The sequence below is a fragment of the Mytilus edulis genome, chromosome 14 (assembly GCF_963676685.1).
Source record: "Mytilus edulis chromosome 14, xbMytEdul2.2, whole genome shotgun sequence".
Taxonomy (NCBI): Eukaryota; Metazoa; Mollusca; class Bivalvia; order Mytilida; family Mytilidae; genus Mytilus; species Mytilus edulis.
Window position 1 is genome coordinate 27,479,164 of NC_092357.1, and position 17,702 is coordinate 27,496,865.

Here is a 17,702-nt window from a genome sequence, read left to right on the forward strand (position 1 = left end):
GGAATAATGGGCTGTCGGAGTATTGGGCTGTCGGAATAATGGGCTGTCGGAGTATTGGGCTGTCGGAGTAATGGGCTGTCGGAGTAATGGGATGTCGGAATAATGGTTGTCGGACTAATGGGATGTCACCATGTATTCGACAGACTACCAGAGCCAATCACCCTGAAAACACGCCAAAACAGCATTGGAAAGTCTCATTATATTTTGCGTTCACACACGTAGACCATATGATAATGGAATTGGAGAGTAGAGGGTGTCTGGTATTATCAGAAAATAGCTTTAACATTGTCTGAGACATACAAAATGACCTGGCATGTATTTGGCGGACAATTTCTATCGGGAGGTCGCTCGATGGAGAACACGTACGCTGGTTTATAACATCTCGCGAGTGCTACCATGCAGATCTATCAGTGTATTAAACAAATATACGATCAACAATGAACAACGACAGGTTATCGTCGCTAGCATTACTGCATATTGATCGGGATTTCAGTGTGAATGTTGACAAAGTAATAGAGAAGTTCGTTTCTGCTTAGACCCGAAGAGCAGATTCTGGTCAATGTTGAGTAAATTCTGTAACTTCAAAAATGTGTTGTTTATGTATTAACCATGATTTACTCTCAGAAGATTCAAGTATTAATAGATTTCGTTCATAAATTATTTATAAGTCCTATCTACATGTAGCTCCTATTTAAACCGTCCTATGACCGAAAACCGAAAAAAAACATTTTTCTGCATTCAACTCAGGCATTAAAGGGTCCCAACTTTTTAGTTGCTTGCACATCGTTTTCTTCTAGCTACACCCCTGACACATGTCAGAATGGGATGTAATTGCCAGTTTCTATGCCAAGAAATAGATCTGTATCTCATCGAAAGTTAACGTTGAGTAAATAATCTTTTTCCACTTAAAAAGAATAAAAGGAGAACAAATTAAACCTTTAGAACCTAATCAATCCGATGCCTTCCCCTATTCCCCTGCTACTTGGTATTATGCTGATCGAGTCCAACCATTAGTCAAGTTGGTACTCTGAGCGTTTGTGTTCTTCAACAAGAAGAGAAATTCAATTTGGTGCTCTGTCGATATAGTATAAATTGAATTAATAATATATATATATAGAATAATCATGCATTGTCTCGAAATATCAATGTTATTTGTACAAGGCTTAGAAACAGGTAGAAAGCGAGGCTGTGCCGAGCATATATATATATTAATGTATAATTTAACAGTACACGTACATGAACACTCAAAACAATAAGGGATCCTTAATTCTTTATTCTTTAACCGCCATTTTAGACCATGTTTCTTTATTCTTAACATTTTTGGCCTTTTATTCTGAACTTTTTGCTAAATTATTCTCTATTCTGTAGACTCCATCGTGACCCTCTAATATATCTATAGTATTTTATCTTTATCTTCTAGTACTTTATAAGTGTGTTATAGTTCACGAAGTACATGTACATGTGTGATAAGATGAAAATACACGTGTAGTTAAGTATTAAAGATATTGATATTTTTAGATAAAGACATAACACTAAAATGATTACAAAGTCGAGTTTCCTAATTGCTGTAATATTATGTACATTAATAACATTATCAATCTGTGAGGAAGATGAAGCAACAAGTCTTGCTAAAGTTTTTGACGAAATGGATACTAACGGGAATAAGAAAGTAACATTTAAAGAGGTAAGGATTGAATTAAAAATCAGTAGCATGCGGATCTAGGATGTTAAAAGGGGGAGAGGCAAGACAACGCCGGTTGATATTTGTTAAACGTCTTCTTTACATGCGTCGTATATATATGTATAGTTCCAAAATGGTAATTAACTCGCCCCCTTTATTTGCTTCTGATTAAAATTTTAGATCTACAATTTGAAATGGGACAACACAAATAGAAACAAACATCTAGAGGTCAAAGTACAGTTTAATAATTGACCGGGCTTATAATTTCAAAATCCTTCCAATAGTCCTAATAAAATACGATTTACGCGAAAAGATCATATGATCCCAGATACTCCGCAGAGAAAAAATGATATGGATATGACTGCTGTTTAGCGTTTCATATATTCATGTATATATGTGTCTCATCACTGACACATGAATAAAATGATAACATTTGGCCTTCAAAACTGATTCAGGTGCGGATCCAAAAGGGGGGGAAGGGGGGGGGGGGTCCGGCGGATGGAACTCATTTTTTTTAACGATCAATGCATTTGAATGGGGACATATAGTTGGAACACCCTCCTTTTTGTCCTGGATTAGGAACCCCCTTTTTAAAATGGCCTGATCCGCCCCTGTGCAGGCGTGGAATCAGGGGGGTCCGGAGATTGGACCCCCTTTTTTTGGAACGATCAATGCATTTGAATGAGGATATATATTTGGACCCCCCCCCCCCCCCCCCCAATTTGTCCTGGGTTAGGACCCCGCTTTTTTTAAATGACATGATCCGCCTCTGTGGTTACTTGATAAATGTATAAAAGTAGTGACAGACATTACACATGTTACAGATTGATAGGGGTACTTCACTTCTGTATTCTATATATTTGTATGGCATTTCTCTTTATTCTTTGTATTTTGCCACCCCATTATTCTCTACTTTACACATTTTTCTCTATCCTTTATATGTTTGGTCCATTATTCTGCACCTTTCCCCCATTATTCTATATTCTGTAAACCCAATCCAGATCCTCATAGAAGAATAATTATCGAAAACATAAAGAACTGGACTATGCAATAGCATATACGATCATATACAAAACACAGAAAATTTTCACAGCAGCGACATAGGAAAACCAATACATATAGGTCAATTAACATTGTAAACCCATTTTGATTAATTTCCGGGCGAATGCACAAGTGAGAAATCTCTGAATGATACATGTAAGATCAATAAACTTTATCCGGAATAGTAGATCTGCTAATGAACTTTCAGAAAATATTTCAAAACTTCCTTTATTTTACAACAATCATCACAGAAACTCTATTTCCAAAGTACTATTATATAATAGATTTATCTGTACTGAACAAATATATTGACAATCATGTGCGTCACTGATGAGTCTTTTTGGAGACGAAACGCAGATGTACAATAGTTTAAGCCTGGTATCAGTAATGGTCTTTTAAGTTTTAAAGATCCACAGAATATAATCATAATGAAAAAATCCGTCTTTGTACTTGTTTGATATAGAAATAACTCAGATAACCGAACCATGCATTTTTCGCTGCATTGAATACCTATTGGTGACCTTCTGCTGCTGTCTGTTCTATGGTCGGGTTGGTGTCTCTTTGACACATTCCCCATTTCCATTATCAATTTTATATGTTACATGTATCTGAAAAAAGTATTTTCAAATGTTTGAAAACTTTTTTGAGTGTGTGAAAATCTTCAGATGACGGATAAAATAAGCATGATGCTTGGAAAACAAGAAATGTATTTATCATTATTGGCCAGATATTCAAATCAATTGTATATAGATATAAGAAGATGTGGTATGAGTGCCAATAAGACAACTCTCCATCCAAGTCACAATTTGTAAAAGTAAACCATTATAGGTCAAAGTACGGTCTTCAAAACGGAGCATTCATTTGGTTAACGCCGAACAGCAAGCTATAAAGGTCTCCAAACATGATAAGTGTAAAACCATTCAAACAGAAAAACCAACGGTCTAATCAATATAAGAACTAGAAACACTTATGAACCACATCAACAAACAACAACCACTGAACAACAGGTGGCTACATATTTATATTCCCATATTTAAACATTGTTTATTTTTATCTATTGTAGGTATCAGCATTTTTGTCAAGTAAAGGGTTGAATCAGGACGATCAAGATTTTAAAAGAACAGTTCAAACATTCATGGATAGCTACGATAAAAACAAAGACAAAATTATAACTTATGATGAATTCGTACCTAAACATGACGAACTTTGAAACGTCAAATACTAGAAGATGTGAATGAGAGATTAACTTATCAATTTTACTGATATATATTTATATAACAATGCACTTGAAAAGACTGTAGAGTGACACGAGAAACATTTGCTTTAACTGTGTATTGCAAATGTACATGTATACATGCTGTGAGCATTATTATATGAACATTTATAAAAAGTACTTAACAATGTTCAAACATATGCTTTGTTTGTTTTATAAAACGGACATAACATAAGTAAAATAATAAAAAAAAAAGTAAAAAAGCAAACTTTAATTTGGCATTTAGTGTACAATTGTATATTTTTAATAGTTTACACTGGACGTTACGCAAACAACAAATAGTCAGTGCATGCATACATACTTCACACACCCTTTAAAAAAATACTGAGGACTGGTTACTTTAATATTTATGATTTTACTTTTGTAAAAGTGTAAAAAAAAAAACAAATGCATGTAGATCACGAAAACATTTTGACTAACCCTGCTTTTCACTAGAACGACTACAATGTGCCTGTTTGTTAACATACAGGTTCTTAAGGTAATAAATAGCCCGCAGGAAAGACATGCCACCTTAACCAACAGACTTACTATTCTGAGTCCGATCCCACAGTCTTATATCTCGTTAAAACAACGTTTGTTTGTGCTATGTTTGGTTTGTATTGGTCAAAGAATTCCATTGTGATTTGTCTCTAGTTCTGAGACACTGTCGGCAATCTGTTGATTATGGAATTAACCTTTCTTACATCCTTTCATTGAAACATTTACATACTAATAAGTTTCAATTATAAAATCGAAAACACAGAGATTGACAGTTCTTTTGGTTTTTAGACATATCATGTAAATTGGCTGCTACCTAAATTGACTGCCAGCTTGAGTCTGGTGATCTTAATTGAACATTGTATTTTGTTTACTTTAAAGGAATGTTTCTATTTGTTTTAATTGTGGTCTTTCAAATTAAGTTATTGTACTTTTAAAGGTACAATCTTTGAACAATTATGACAAATAAGGTGATTTTGTTCATGTTATGTTTTCCGATTCGTGCGTCCGTCCGGCCTTGGAGTGACAGGTGGTTGAGGCCAGGTTTAGGGTAGTTTGTGATCATAACAGTTGGACACTTTTTTTATATTATGTTCATTATGCAATGAACAGTTTAAGGTATTTGCCAAATTAGGGATCGGGCTACGATTTCACAGTTCCTAGTGCATAGAAATGTTTTTGTTTAAGGACTTCGTTTTGTTATTTTGTATCAGATTTAACATTTAGAAAACAAAAGGCAATGATTTCTTATCATATTTGCAAATTACGAATTCTCAGACCAGCTTGCAGTTTCTTATTATAATCCTTTACTGTAAAATAATATATATACAAAAAAGAAGATGTGGTGGGATTGTCAATGAGACGTCTCTTTACAAGAGACGAAATTGAACAGAAACTAATAACTATAGGTCATGCACCGTACGGCATTCAACAATGAACAAAGCCCGGTACGCCTCATAGTCAGCAATAAAAAGCCCCGAAATGACAAATGTAAAATAAATATGTAACACAGCAACAAACAACAACCACTGAATTACAGGCTCCTGACTTTCAACAGGCACATACGTTTACAGAATGTAGCGGGGTTAAACATGTTAGCGGGAACCCAACCCTCCACCTAACCTGGGACAGTGGTGTAACAGTACAACATACGAACAAACTATACAAATCAGTTGAAAAAGGCTCACCTTATCAAATCGATACAAAAAGAAATGCATCTAAAAAAAACACACAGAGTGGATGTGGCCGGGTACTTGTACATCCCAACAACGAATCGACACTAAGTAATGTTCTCTCCATTGAAACATCGAATAAAGAGAAAGGCTCATCCGTCTATACCGATCTTCATTTAACAGTTGAAATCACTAGTGCAGTTTCCAAATTTTACTGGCACAATTATTTCAGCAGCTATTGATTTGGAGGAAGCAAGTGTTAAATCCCTCCAATTAATTTACCATGTGAGGTATGAATTTATCTCATTGTTGAAAGCTGCACTTTGACATAGAGATGATACCTTCTACGAATATTGTCTCTTAAAGATAGTGATCTAATTGGTAAGCATACCACATCGTCGTACTTTTGTAGTATATATAGTTATGGTGTTAAGTGGTTGTCTTTTAACCTTTTTGTAAATTATTTGTGTCTTACAAGTACATGTTTAATATATCATGTTTAAAGCCAGTCTGATATATGAATCTATACATTGAAATTAATATCAACTTGGAGTTAACAGCTCAAAAGCCGAAAAAAATATTAACTCGAACTCTACGGAACTATTTTAACGGAACATGTGTGTTGCACATGTCAACCTCCCATGAACCTAGCTCTGCTTATAAAATAAGGAACATCAACGGCTTGTTGTTTCTCTTTAATACAACTATGAACACATCATTTCGATTGAATTTGTAATAATACATCGTAAAATATGAAATGGTAATCGGTGCTCAACATTTGTATAAAGATTTTAGCAACTACTTGCGTAACAAGAACCTTCTAAAGAAATGTTTTCTAGATGGTAAGAACGGTTAGAAATCGTTCCTGTGGTAAGTTTTTGGTTAGCGAAAAGTCGCTAAAATCTTAATCCAAATGTTGAAAACACATGCTTATAGTATAGCACCAATTGACAGTTATGAAAAAAAAAATGGGTAAAAACAAATACACACTTGTACTATAAAGTCTCGACCAAATGATGAAGAGTAAGAGAGGCGAGATAATAAAGGGATAAACAAACTCATCAGTCGAAAATGAGTTGATTATGGCTTGGATAAAACGAAAGATCCACGAAATACAATTACTTATATACAAAACTCTAAAAACCAAACAAAATAAAATTGAGAATGGAAATGGGGAATGTGTCAAAGAGACAACAACCCGACCATAGAACAGACAAGGCTTCAAACAACAGGAACAACACAAAAAACGGGAGTCATCTCGGTGCAGATTCTGTTTCACATATGACAGATCATGACAGTTACCGTGTTGCTCATATCAGTGACAGTAGATTTCATGCCGGGATCACCTTACTACTGTATATCGTGAAATCTGAAATAATTTCCGACGCAAAACGCATCTTTAGTATTGATGTGTATCTTTATTTTTTAAACTTATAATTATGTACAATTTTCTAGTAATCATAAATAGAAAGCCTTTGTGTGCTGACTGATATAAACTGAAAACGTATTTAACGCTTTAAGTCTGATGAGAAAAAAACAAAAAAAACAACAAACTTATTTCTCGGTACACAGTAGTATGGGTGTCCATGGCGAATAAAAAGAATAACATTTAAAGTTTGTATGAAATTATAAGTCTCTTCATTTAATGGAAAAATGATATTAAATATAAACGATTTTAAGTGACTTTGTAGTAAAAACTTCCTTCTTCTTCCATTTACATCTGGTTGATCATGCGCAAGGACACCCAAACTAAGCGACACCTACAACGATAAAGAATCAATGTCAGTAAGAATGCCTTGCTGAAAGCGTCAAAATCTTGCTAAAAAAACGCTTATCTGAAACGCTATCTGAAGTTTTTCCAATTCAGGATTAAAATCTACAACTGACTGATTCCGTATCTTCTTCTTAATTTCTTTCAATGAGGATGAAAATAGAAATTACTAACATATCTCTTTTAAGAAACCATATTTTAGCATGCTAATTAGTTTATGACTTATTTAGGATATTCTTAAAAGCAAAATTCACCAATTAATATGATATTGTGATTCTGTATTCCTATGAAATGCATGTAAAATATTCAGCGCATGGTTTTGCCATCAAACTTTTACCATTTAGCTATTTTTAGAAGACATAATGCATCTAATTAAGATGAATTGTTCCTTATGCAGGTGCACATTAACGATTCATAGGAGTACTCAAACAACATATAAAAAACGTTTTAACTGAGAAAAGAACAGGACTCTTTTTCTTAATAGAATAGTGGAAGCCATAGATAATTTTGTTATAATACATCTCAAATTGGTTTCGACTTTCTTCTTGCTCACATGGGAAACCAAAACAGATTGTGTGCAGTTATTGAGTACAAGCTTATTATTTCAAAATACTCCAAAATATGGACACAGGGCACCTACTAGACATTTTTTCCAGTCCCACTGGTAGAAATGGAAAAATCTGAATGAGCTGAAGTGAGAATGTCGGAATGAAAAGACAAACATATATCATGTATATAGAACTTTTTATAGAAATGGAAATTAAAGCTTTAGTCAGACAAACCCCGCAATCCAGTTTTTACAACAAATCAAACACTGAATGGTGGACATAACAATACAAACATTAGCGATGAACAAACGTAACACAGCACTAAATGCAAAACGGTTAATTAAACATTTATATTAAAACAAATCGTATTATAACACAAAGACATAAAATTAGATAAAACGTAACGAACACAAGTTATTCAAACAAAATGTAATACTATTAAACGGTGGAATATTTATAGTTTTGACTTTATCTATTTTTGTTGCTATAATAATTTAAAAATTTCTTATGTATTGTTTTCTTTTAGATATTGAATCTCTTGCATTTCTTTAAAATAGAATATAGCTTTATCAAAAATGATTTAATTTATTTTTTTATCAAAATAATTTAGATCGTGTAAATAGAAGAAAAGACTCCAAGCTAGCCTTGCGTTCCGAAATTAGCAAATGCCGGTACACGCACTCTGATCGGAGCTACGCTTCTAAATAAACCAAAGCCATCCGATGGTGGCGTTCTCACAAACGACGTTGTCATTGAGTCATCGATGACGCGTCGACCTGGTTGTCCTTTGCTAAGATCCCTTGGCGGCAACACCATATTGCGTGTTCGTGCAACTTTTTGCCATCGCGCGACACGGTTACCTGCTGTGTTTGACGTTTGTTCATCACGTGTTGTTCTTAAAGTGTTCATCGAGTTGAAGGACGTTCCGCCATTACTTCCGGGCAAAGATCCAACATTATTAGAAGCCACTCCGGCAGAAATAGGTTGCACAAACGAGTCACCAGCTACATTAATTGGTGGTGGAGGGGGCATGCCAGATGTGGCCATTGCTGCTAGGGCCAGATTGCTGTTTTCAGTCATACCATCTACTATATTCTCAACTACGTCTGCTGCTGCGTCCATTCCGTCTGCGGCTGCATCTGCCATACCACCCATGGCATCATTCATTCCGTCAACTGCATCGTTGACACCACCGGTCATAGCATCAACTGTGTCATCTAATGTGTCTTTCATTCCGTCAATTGCGTCTCCCATTGCATCAACTCTATCGTCTGCTGCGTCTTTCATGACATCAATTCCATCGCCCATTGCATCTCCAATATCCCCCATACCGTCAGCCATATTATCACCTATATTTTCGAAGCCTTCTCTCATTTTTTCTCCCATCTCGCCAAAATTTTCCATCATTTCACCTCCTGCCTCAGGCATGTCAATAGCAGGCATTTCTAAACTATCCCTTCCATCAAGTCCATCATTGCCATCGATATCCCAACTATCGACACCATCGCCGTCTCTGTTGCTTTTGCTTCCTTTTTTCGAGCCTTTTTTACCTCTTCGTCGACTCTTTCTATCAGAATCTTTGCTATCGTCACTGCTATCGTCACTGCTATCGTCACTGCTATCATCTTTTGACGAGTCACTGCTATCGTCGCTATCATCTTTTGATGAGTCACTACTAGAATCGTCGGAATCACTTCCTTTTCCGCCTGACTCATCACTATCTTCGTCAAATTCGGAATCAAACATGTCTTCATTTATTTCAAATTCATAATCTGAAATAGAAACATATTACATTAATCAAAATATATATATTAGAGGCAACACGAGTTTATCGATGTCCATATCTCAGAAATTGATGAAAAAGATATAAACTATTGTCATTTTAGTCGTAAAAAATGCATATAAACTGTAAGTTGTCCTATTTTCAGTGCTCTCTTGGATCATTGATTTCTAACGTCAGAAGTCAGAAATTTAGAAATTGTAAGTAGCTCCACTGCTGAGAATTGTTTATTAAATGTGACAGCATATATTTCGAATGTATGGAAGATGAACCCAACTCTGTATTGTTCTACATTCGTCAGAGGTGATTTAACATGATACTTTATAAAGATTTTATTCATGCCATGGGTTTCCATCTGGTAGCTTTGTAAAGTTATTTTGTTTTGTTGTTTAATTTTGAAATGTTTAAAAATGCCGAATATAAAAAATCGGAAGATAACATAGAAATAACTGCAGATCGAAATGTGTATAAGAATCATTATGAGTACAGGTTTTAGCACATTAATATTTGGCAATTTATCTCCAATTCTGCAATACATGACAGTATTTTAAAATTCAAAACACCTTTTGGGACACCCATGTTTGGTTATGTATTTCCGAATGGATTTTAAATGATTCTTTTTTTTTGTAATTTACATTGTTATCTTCCAGACTTATCTTTATGTTTTGAATTTTAAATTTGCGAATAATGGATCCCATGATATTGAAAATAATATGATAATTGGTAAAAATAGTGTGGGCATTGCTTTATCATAATGTGTATGCTTAGACCTCCCACAAAACAATCATAAGTGTTTGTTTACATGTAAAGAATTGTTTATGTACATGTAAATAATTAGGCATGTTCCCTTGTTAATTGTATTATTCGTTTTTTATGGAGCAAACATTTCCGTGTTATTTAGTGAATACAACATGTATCACTTTCCACATTAGGAAATATATAAAGTGTCAAAATTATACCAAAGTACCATGTTAACCAAGTCAACACAACAAACAACATAATTAGAAAACACCAAATGTGCTCATGACAAACTAACATTCAGGGATATGCGTAAATGTTGTAAACAGGTTAATACGTCCAATAATGTAGCAAATTTGTATTTGCTAATGACAGCGATAAAGGAAACGTTATGTTCCTGGCATATTTTTAAAATCCTTTTCCAATATGCTCTCCGAGTCATTTAACACCACAGTGTTACAATAGCCTGGGTGTTAACAGAACAATAACTGCATGTAAGAAACAAATAATTACTTTAATCGATTACTTAATTTAAATCCCTTTTTCCCGGGTTTCATTTTGTTTTGTAGTTTATTTAAAAACTATTTTTTAGCTTCAATGGATATCTCGTCAACATTATTATTTTTTTGTTTATTTCATAAGTGTTTTTTTTTAACTTATTGACTTTTATTTTCCTTGTGTTTTTTTAATTTCACCATTAAAAATTTCGATCTATTTCCTTTAGTCAAGGACTTCTTTCTATATAATCATCAAGATGAATTAAAAAAAAATTTAAAAAAATAAAAAAAGTAATTCGCATACGCTAACGTTATGACTAGAAGTTCATCTTTTTAAGAGTTCGTATATGATTTGCATATTTTCACATACTTGAATATGATTGGTTATTTATAACTTTTTTCTTTAGTATAAACTTCGAAAGGTTACGTTGGTGAAATATATTTGTTACAATGCGAGTAATACTTTATTAACTACATAATTGTAGAACAGAACAAGATAAATACATTTGACCGTTTATTCGTTTCTACTTATGGTCATAGTAAAACAGTCAATAGTCACCGATGACATGACGTTTATTTATACTAGATAGATCTAATTATGCAACTATAATTACTTGTTTTAATGTTAATTATAAAGGTATGTATGTTCATACCTGTCTAAAAGTTATGACCGGAAATAATGAAATCGATAAACGACAAATATTCTAATAATTATAAATGCATGTATTTGGTAAAGATATATTAGAGGTTATTTCCGTTCCTTCATATGTAGGCCAAAACAGACATGAATAGTCATAAGATGACATGAAACTTATGCATGAAAACATCATTTTCGCAGGGAGAAACATCCAATGACGATTTCTTACTGTTTTTATTAGGTCCAAACAAAGGAATCTTGCTTAAACTTGAACTTATTAAATACAAAATACGTGAAATTCATTTCAGATCTGTAGTGATTCGAGGCCCTCGTGATTTTTGTTTCTTGTTTTTTGTTTTTTTGTTTTGTAGTAACTTTAAAAGAACCGTCATCGAGGAGACCGTGTAAGACGCTCATGGGTAGTGAAGGCCGTTAAAAAATACATCTTGTTTTAAATTCAAGAAATGTAGTAATGTTCCTTTTTAAATATTTGTACCAATTTGAAAATAGTATCGAAAGAGTCTCATCATTTTATGATTACTAGTAAGATATATTTTACAGGACAAGATGATTTAAAAAGATACAAATCTAATATAAGTTAGCGGGCTAGTTCACCGAAATTCAAACGATCTAGGATATGTTACAATGTAAGTTACACGAATTTAATTTATTGATAATGTAGAGACAACACGAAGCCTTTTATATTCGACAATTTATTTAAACAATTCCAAATTGTTAATACTAAGTATTGATTAGGGTGTGTGTATATCTATTTATTCATTATGCAATAAAACCTTAAAAGCAATTCGTCAAACATATCTGAAATATATAAGTACTCAAACTTATCAAACTGTTTGAAAACAAAAACAAGTATGACATTGATGGCACTAACTACGTTACAACGAAAATCATTTTACATACATTGTCACTGCAGTGTAACGATGTTATCAGTTGGTTGTGTCCAATTTAACACTTAACAGGCTATCATATCAACTTCGAATTTATTTTTAATTATGGAATTTGCATAATTTATTGTTCTTGAAATTTTTAATAAATTCCATATTTATTATGTATTTCAATGTTCTGTGCGGCGCACAATACTTTCTTTTACAAAGTGCTATGCACCGCTCAAAACATGAACATACAGAATAAACATTGAATTCATTAAAAAAAAGTTCAAGCACAAGAAAATATGCAAGTTCCACAATTAAAAATACTTCTAAGTTTACATAATAGCCTGTTACTTTTTACTGATTTATTTATCGATATCAAAAACATACAACTAATTAATATTTGACACGCAGGGCAAAAGATATAAGTAAATCATTTTTGATCATTTTAGTTGAATATAAGGTCCAACTGATCATTCTTTTTAGAGGTCTTAATACCTTTTTGCGGGACGACAGGTTTGTAATTATAAAAAAGAAGATGTGGTATGATTGCCAATGAGACAACTGTCCACAAGAGTCTATTTTAGTTTTTTTATTACTTCGACATTATTGAACGTATCGCACGTTGTCCATTGAATATGTGACAAAGACGATGTGTTTCTATTTCAGACCACCCAATATTTTGGAACTTTTTATAATACCTGTATTTACTATTCAAGTTAAAGAATAAAGTTTGACTTTTACTTGCAATGCAAATATAAAGCCTCTGTAAATATGTAAATAAAAGTGGGGCGAAAGATACCAGATGGACAGGCAAACTTATAGATATAAAAATAAACTGACACCGCCATGACTCAAAGTGCAACTTCATTTCTTACATGTTCATATATATTGAGGGAAACTCCCAAAATACTTGATGTCGAGAATAAAATTATCGATACGTCCTTTTAGTGATTGGTATTTCTGTGAGCGTTAAATTATGAAAAGGTAAAAAAAACGATGGGTTCAAATGATTAAATAGATAATACAAAAAGTAAAATCACAAAAATACTGAACTCCGAGAACAATTCAAAACAAAAAGTCCCTAATCAAATTTCAAAATCAAATGATAAAACACATCAAACGAATGGATAACAACTGTCATATTCCATACTAGGTACAGACAATTTATATACATCGTATTTAACAATTGTACCGTCATACTAATTATTGTGAATTAAAACATTTGTAAAATTAAAATGTTTAATAATCTTTGAAAGAAAATATGCTTGGCGTTTGATACCTCATAGAAAAATGTATAGTTTATTTGATTGATATGGAAAGTTGGTCATGAAATTGTACTCTGGTCTTCGTTTCTCCTTTTTATTAAGATGTTGTATTATTTTATATTATATTATATTATACACTCCCACTAAAACCATGCGTCATTAATTGGCAATAGTTGTAGTTGCTTATACCGAACATATTTTGTAAAGATTCTAGAATGGCATTGATCACTGCATTGCAATGAAAACCCTATAACAATTGACAGGTTTATATCCATGTCATTACATTATAACGATATTATCACTGCGTTATATCAGTTATAAAACTTTTTATTGTTTATTTGATATACAAAGCTATACTGATAGATTATCGTTGTTCATCTCAACGGGATTCATTCGAATTGCGATAACCATGGATAAACTGTTTATCTTTCACTTATGACGACGTTGTTAATTTCATTGACAACAGCACGTGAGCCCTTGGTTTCTAGCGATCATTTTTTATATCACTCTACTGTGATGAGATAGAAAATTATGAGTCAGTAAGATTAAAGGAAAAATTAGTTAAAAAGTGATAACATGATTTATCAATAATACCATCGATAAGAATTTAAGTTTTATCATTTTGAATTAGGTATTAGAATGGGTATATAAACCATTGTCAATGTGACAAATATATGTGTCAGAGTCCAAATGATATTAATGTGAACAATTGTAGGTCATCGTATGACCTCAAATAAATGGTAATTATGTTCATCAATTTGATGTTCTGACAGCACATAATTCCAGTGGTTTTATTAGTAATACAAATGCTCGTGAGAATATATACCGTTCTTATATTGATCCCTTCGTTCATAATAAGTACATTGGGAACAATTTAATGAATAGCAAACAGTTTAATATTTGATTTTTCTGAAGACATGACACTGTATTGTTGTTTCTATAAGCACAAATATTAAAATAAAACCAGAGGAATCAAAATAGAACGTTTCACGATTTACAAGACTTACTTTTAAACAAGAGACCACATAGATCCGATTTATTATTTTTATACTTGATAGATCAATTCGGGTTAAAAAAAAATTATCAAACTTGTTTTCATTGCATAAAATTAACATTAGTTTCTTAAATCTCAAGTTTGCTTCATTAAAAGGTTTTGAATAATAACTTGGATATTAAAATGTCTCCTTTGAAATATGCAAGTTTGCCTTTTCTTATGTAGAAAATGTGTTGTTAAAAAACAAATTACGACTTCGTATAACGTAACATATCAAAATATAAAATTAATATCATTTACACTTTTCAAGATATGAAAACAGTGAAATTTTCTTCTCATCAATCCTCTTCAAATGTGTAAAAAAGTAAAATCACAAAAATACTGAACTCCGAGGAAAATTCAAAACAGAAAGTCACTTATCAAATGGCAAAATCAAAAGATAAAACACATCAAACGAATAGACAACGACTGTCATAATCCTGACTTGGTACAGGCATTTTAGTGTGTATTTTCCTACTCTTAAGAATGGGAAAGTTTGAAGCATGTAGTTCGTAGAAACTACGCAATCACTCAAGCTGCTTGGATAAATATACATGAAGTATTGTATAACTATATATATATCATAACTTACTGTCGTCGACAACATCTTGGTCAGTCACCCAAACATCATTGTTGAATTCAAAAAAGTCCAATTTCTCGTCATCTGAAATAAGTACAATAGAATGAGTTAATTGCTTATACAATGATAAAAGGTTTGGTTCAGTAAATCAAGTTATTATACATGTTTTCTTATACTCATTGGTAGACAATTCTATGTAAAGAGTGGGTTACTTCTTATATAGTACTTTAAATACAATAATGATTTTAAAATTGTAGTAAATGCAATGTTTAAAGAAGTGAGAATAATTTTGTTTATCTAATGTGTACATTACATTAAAATAAACGTATCTTTGGTGGTGCTCTAATCCAAATACTTTTATAATCCCATAATAAATACCAACTATGAAGTTCTTATATAACCAAAAAACATTAAGTATTTACAAAAAACTTGGCAAGTCATCAGAGCTTTGAATGATAGAGATATATGTATTTGTCTTTGTAAATTATTAACCTTCCTGTTCGTCCATTTTTGGTAAAATCATTTTGACGTGGATCGGTATTTGTACATCCGGCCATCGTGTTGGTGTGCTATGGTAATTTGCAATTTTCTTTTCATCTTTTATATGTGCTTGTGTTTTTATGCCATTTTGTACGTTTTATGGTGATTACGATTATAACACAATGTTGGCTGCAGTTCCTTTATTTTTTCTTGACATTTTTACCTATTATATCTTTTTGTTTTAAATCACTGTTTCCCTTTAGAATTTCACTGGATTTCGGTATTTTTGTTTCTTAACTTTCTCCTTAATTCAAAAATGATTTCCAATCCTTTATGATAGAAAATATAAACATAACTTACCATCTAAATCTGCAGCTTTGAACGCTCTGACCACGTGCTGTTTTCTAGGATTATGTCCCAAAGCTCGTGCAAACTCGAAAAGATTAACAACGCCATCGTTATCAATATCAAAAAACTTCATTTTACTTGGTAAAGGTGTCATGTGCATATGGTTTGTCTGAAATAGGTAAAGAAAAATTAGTTTTTGTCATGTGTGCTTTATATTACTTGATATATGAGAAAAAAGCAATGGTTTAATCCAATAACCAAATTAGTATGAAAAACATAAAAAATATAATTATGAATAAGCAGAGAACAATACAAGATGTTTTTCCATAATTTCAAGTGTGCGGCGTTAGCACGTGCAATGTGAAAGAAATGTTGTCATCTGAAGATGTTATCAAATACATTTTTTAAGTAAATTATTAAATTAAAAAAATAATTATCATCCAACCTTTTTATATTGTTGTCGCTATTAAACATACATTATGAATTAGTTGTGATAGGATGTTATTTTTGAGTGAAGTTCATTTTTCTTCTTCTCATCGCGTAGTTACCATTCAGTGTGTCCCTCCAAAAAAGAATATTGCTATAGAAACAATTTGTTGCGGCAGAACATTTGTGATTTCAAAATTAAAAAAAAGCAGGTTCATTTGTGTCGCTCTAACTTGATTCATGCATACAAGTATACTGTATTTGTTAAGCATTAGAAACGAGTTCAGATTGTTTCATTCGGCTATTAATTTGAGTAGCATACATGGCAGTTGGGCGATTTTGTTCTTACACGGAATTTTTTTGTTTTAAATTGAGCAAACCAATTAAATCAATGTAAATCTAATTAGATATATATTATTAAGTACAAACCGAGCTGGTTGCTCTTTTTGATCTTCGTTTTCTAATTCTTGAAGTGCAAACATTTTGGCAAACAAATCCACACTTGTAATCTGAACTTAATGAATTCGGATCCTTTTTACACATTCTAGGACAAACGTCCCTGCATTGTCCTTTTAAGACATCACGAAGTGAAAACTGCATTTGCCATGCCGATGATAGTTCATAATACAATGAAATGGATAAAATCCAAAGAAGAAAGGTCCTCATTTTGTGTGTATAAAATTTGTAGAATGCTTGTCTCGTCCAGTTACTATCACAAATAAACACCAAATATATCGTTCAACGCATTTTATGACAAATATTAGAATTTGTGGTATCTCATTTGCATAGGTGACAGTTAGCCAATCAACACATTCTTTTTTGTAATGTAATTATATTTTTATTACCATTACGAACAAAATGCTATATTTTTCATGACCACTTGTCATGTATCATGCGTATAACACACTTAACACAAAAAAGTAATTAACAAAATACTATTCGTGGATATTTGGGAAATATTCGTGTTAAATGTGATATTTTTATAATCAATCCCATGTTGAATGTATTGACGTTTTTGTCGTCATATCTGTGGTGCACTACTTTTAATGCATATTGCATTTG

At 32.4% G+C, this 17,702-nt stretch overlaps 1 protein-coding gene and 1 long non-coding RNA gene across 2 annotated transcripts; one reads left to right on the forward strand and one right to left on the reverse strand.

The window, feature by feature from the left end:
* Nucleotides 1-1,426: 1,426 nt before the first annotated feature.
* On the forward strand, nt 1,427-4,203 carry LOC139504512 (uncharacterized). The gene is made up of 2 exons (XR_011659244.1): nt 1,427-1,684; nt 3,786-4,203. It is a non-coding gene; the product is annotated as an uncharacterized lncRNA (long non-coding RNA).
* Nucleotides 4,204-7,259: 3,056 nt separating this feature from the next.
* Nucleotides 7,260-17,548, reverse strand: LOC139503078 (coiled-coil domain-containing protein 1-like). Its single transcript, XM_071292749.1, has 5 exons — nt 17,070-17,548; nt 16,227-16,383; nt 15,399-15,470; nt 8,824-9,735; nt 7,260-7,404 (listed from the first exon to the last, which is right to left on the reverse strand). The coding sequence occupies exons 1-5, from the start codon at nt 17,304-17,306 to the stop codon at nt 7,394-7,396; spliced, it is 1,389 nt and encodes a 462-aa protein (XP_071148850.1). The 5' UTR covers nt 17,307-17,548; the 3' UTR covers nt 7,260-7,393.
* Between the last annotated feature and the right edge of the window lie 154 nt (nt 17,549-17,702).